Here is a 1,495-nt window from a genome sequence, read left to right as displayed (position 1 = left end):
ATTATTTGTAATTATAATTTATGAAATTAAGATATAAATAAAAATAAAAAATGGAGAGATTTGATATTGAAAGAAAAAGAAAGAGAGAGAGATATAATGGAAAACAAAAGAAAAATGTGGTTGCAAGAAGATTTGAATAAAAAATCATAGCATTGTAAAAAATCTACAAGAGAAATGAACACAAATTCAACTTCTTTAATACGTATATTATAAGTCGTAATAATTTTTTTTATAAAATATTCAGGAGATCATGATCTCACATTGTCCCAATAAAACTTTGGCACTTACTAAAGAGTGATACATTAACATAACTTTTTTGTATATCCCTTATTAATTACTAAGATTACAACTGAATTTGTACAGAATGATATAAAAAGATTAATTGTTAATGACATACAGGCAATTGGGAGAGAGAAGCACATTAGAAGGAATAAAGAAAGCTGGTCACTTAGTTCATCTAGAGCGCCCATGTGTCTACAATAGATGCCTCAAGAAGTTCATTGATTCCATCTTTTCACCAAGTCAACCCAGAAATTAAATACTCCACTTATGTCTACTCTTCTAAATTCAGATTCTTGGTTTGATTTAGCCTAAGATTGAGGAGATGCATGATAACATAAAGAAATTTGTAACTGATATTAAATTATTGTATTATAATTCTCTAAATGTTCTAATGTTCATCATTCTCTTAAAATTATATTTTTCACCAAAATTTATATAAAGGCGGCCACTCACATACCTACGCTATAAACGTCTTTTTTTACGGACGATGAGGTGGATAAACTAGTTGACCGACATGTGTCCATTGTTCATTAATTAATTAATACAGCAGCTAAGTTATTTTTGGAAAATCGGTTAATAAAAAATATACGATTTTAAATGAACCAAATATTTTTTTCTGTTTAACCAAAAAATGAACAGCAATTTAGTAAACCAGTTAATTTTTGTGGGCTTCTTTGTTTTTTTATTTACTTTTGAATTTTGGACTTTATAATATCCAAACAATAAATTTAAATTGAAAATGGACTGGACCAATATATTAGAGTTAGACTCTTATAATTTGAGTTCTTCTATTGCTTTAGTATTTTTAATTTATTTTTAAATGTAATTAAAAGTTTTAAAATAGTAAATTAACTAATTAAGTATCATAGATTAATAGATAAAATGAAAGTAAAAAATACCAAAATATTATAAAATTTTAAAATATATTTTTTAAAATTATATTTTACAACAAAATTAATATAAAAAATATTTTTTATTAAAAAAAAATTTAAATATTTGTAAAGAATATCCCTAATGAGTTATAACTCAAATGACATAGTCTCTCTATACTCACCTAAAAGATCACAAGTTCGAATCTCTCTACCATTTGATAAAAACAAAATATTATAAATTTTTAAAATATATCCATAACTTTCTTGAAATTAATTTTTCCAACAAAAATTCATATAAAAATATTTGTTTAGTAAAGCAAAAATCTAAAAAAATTCTAATG

General features: G+C 23.9%; 1 protein-coding gene across 2 annotated transcripts in view; it reads left to right on the top strand.

Moving 5' to 3' along the window:
* The window catches only part of LOC107625775 (epoxide hydrolase 3), a 4,124-nt gene extending 3,430 nt beyond the window's left edge, over positions 1–694 (top strand). The window contains exons 4-5 of one of the 2 annotated variants that reach the window (XM_016328503.2): positions 400–509; positions 574–694. In XM_016328503.2, coding sequence (XP_016183989.1) covers positions 400–509; positions 574–584 — 121 coding nt within the window. In that variant the 3' untranslated portion in view covers positions 585–694. Of the gene's footprint in view, positions 1–399 lie in introns of both variants that reach the window. The other variant, XM_016328488.2, reaches the window with a different exon arrangement.

This window comes from Arachis ipaensis, chromosome B01, assembly GCF_000816755.2.
Source record: "Arachis ipaensis cultivar K30076 chromosome B01, Araip1.1, whole genome shotgun sequence".
NCBI classification, from domain to species: domain Eukaryota; kingdom Viridiplantae; phylum Streptophyta; class Magnoliopsida; order Fabales; family Fabaceae; genus Arachis; species Arachis ipaensis.
This window is presented reverse-complemented; position numbering and strand designations above follow the sequence as displayed.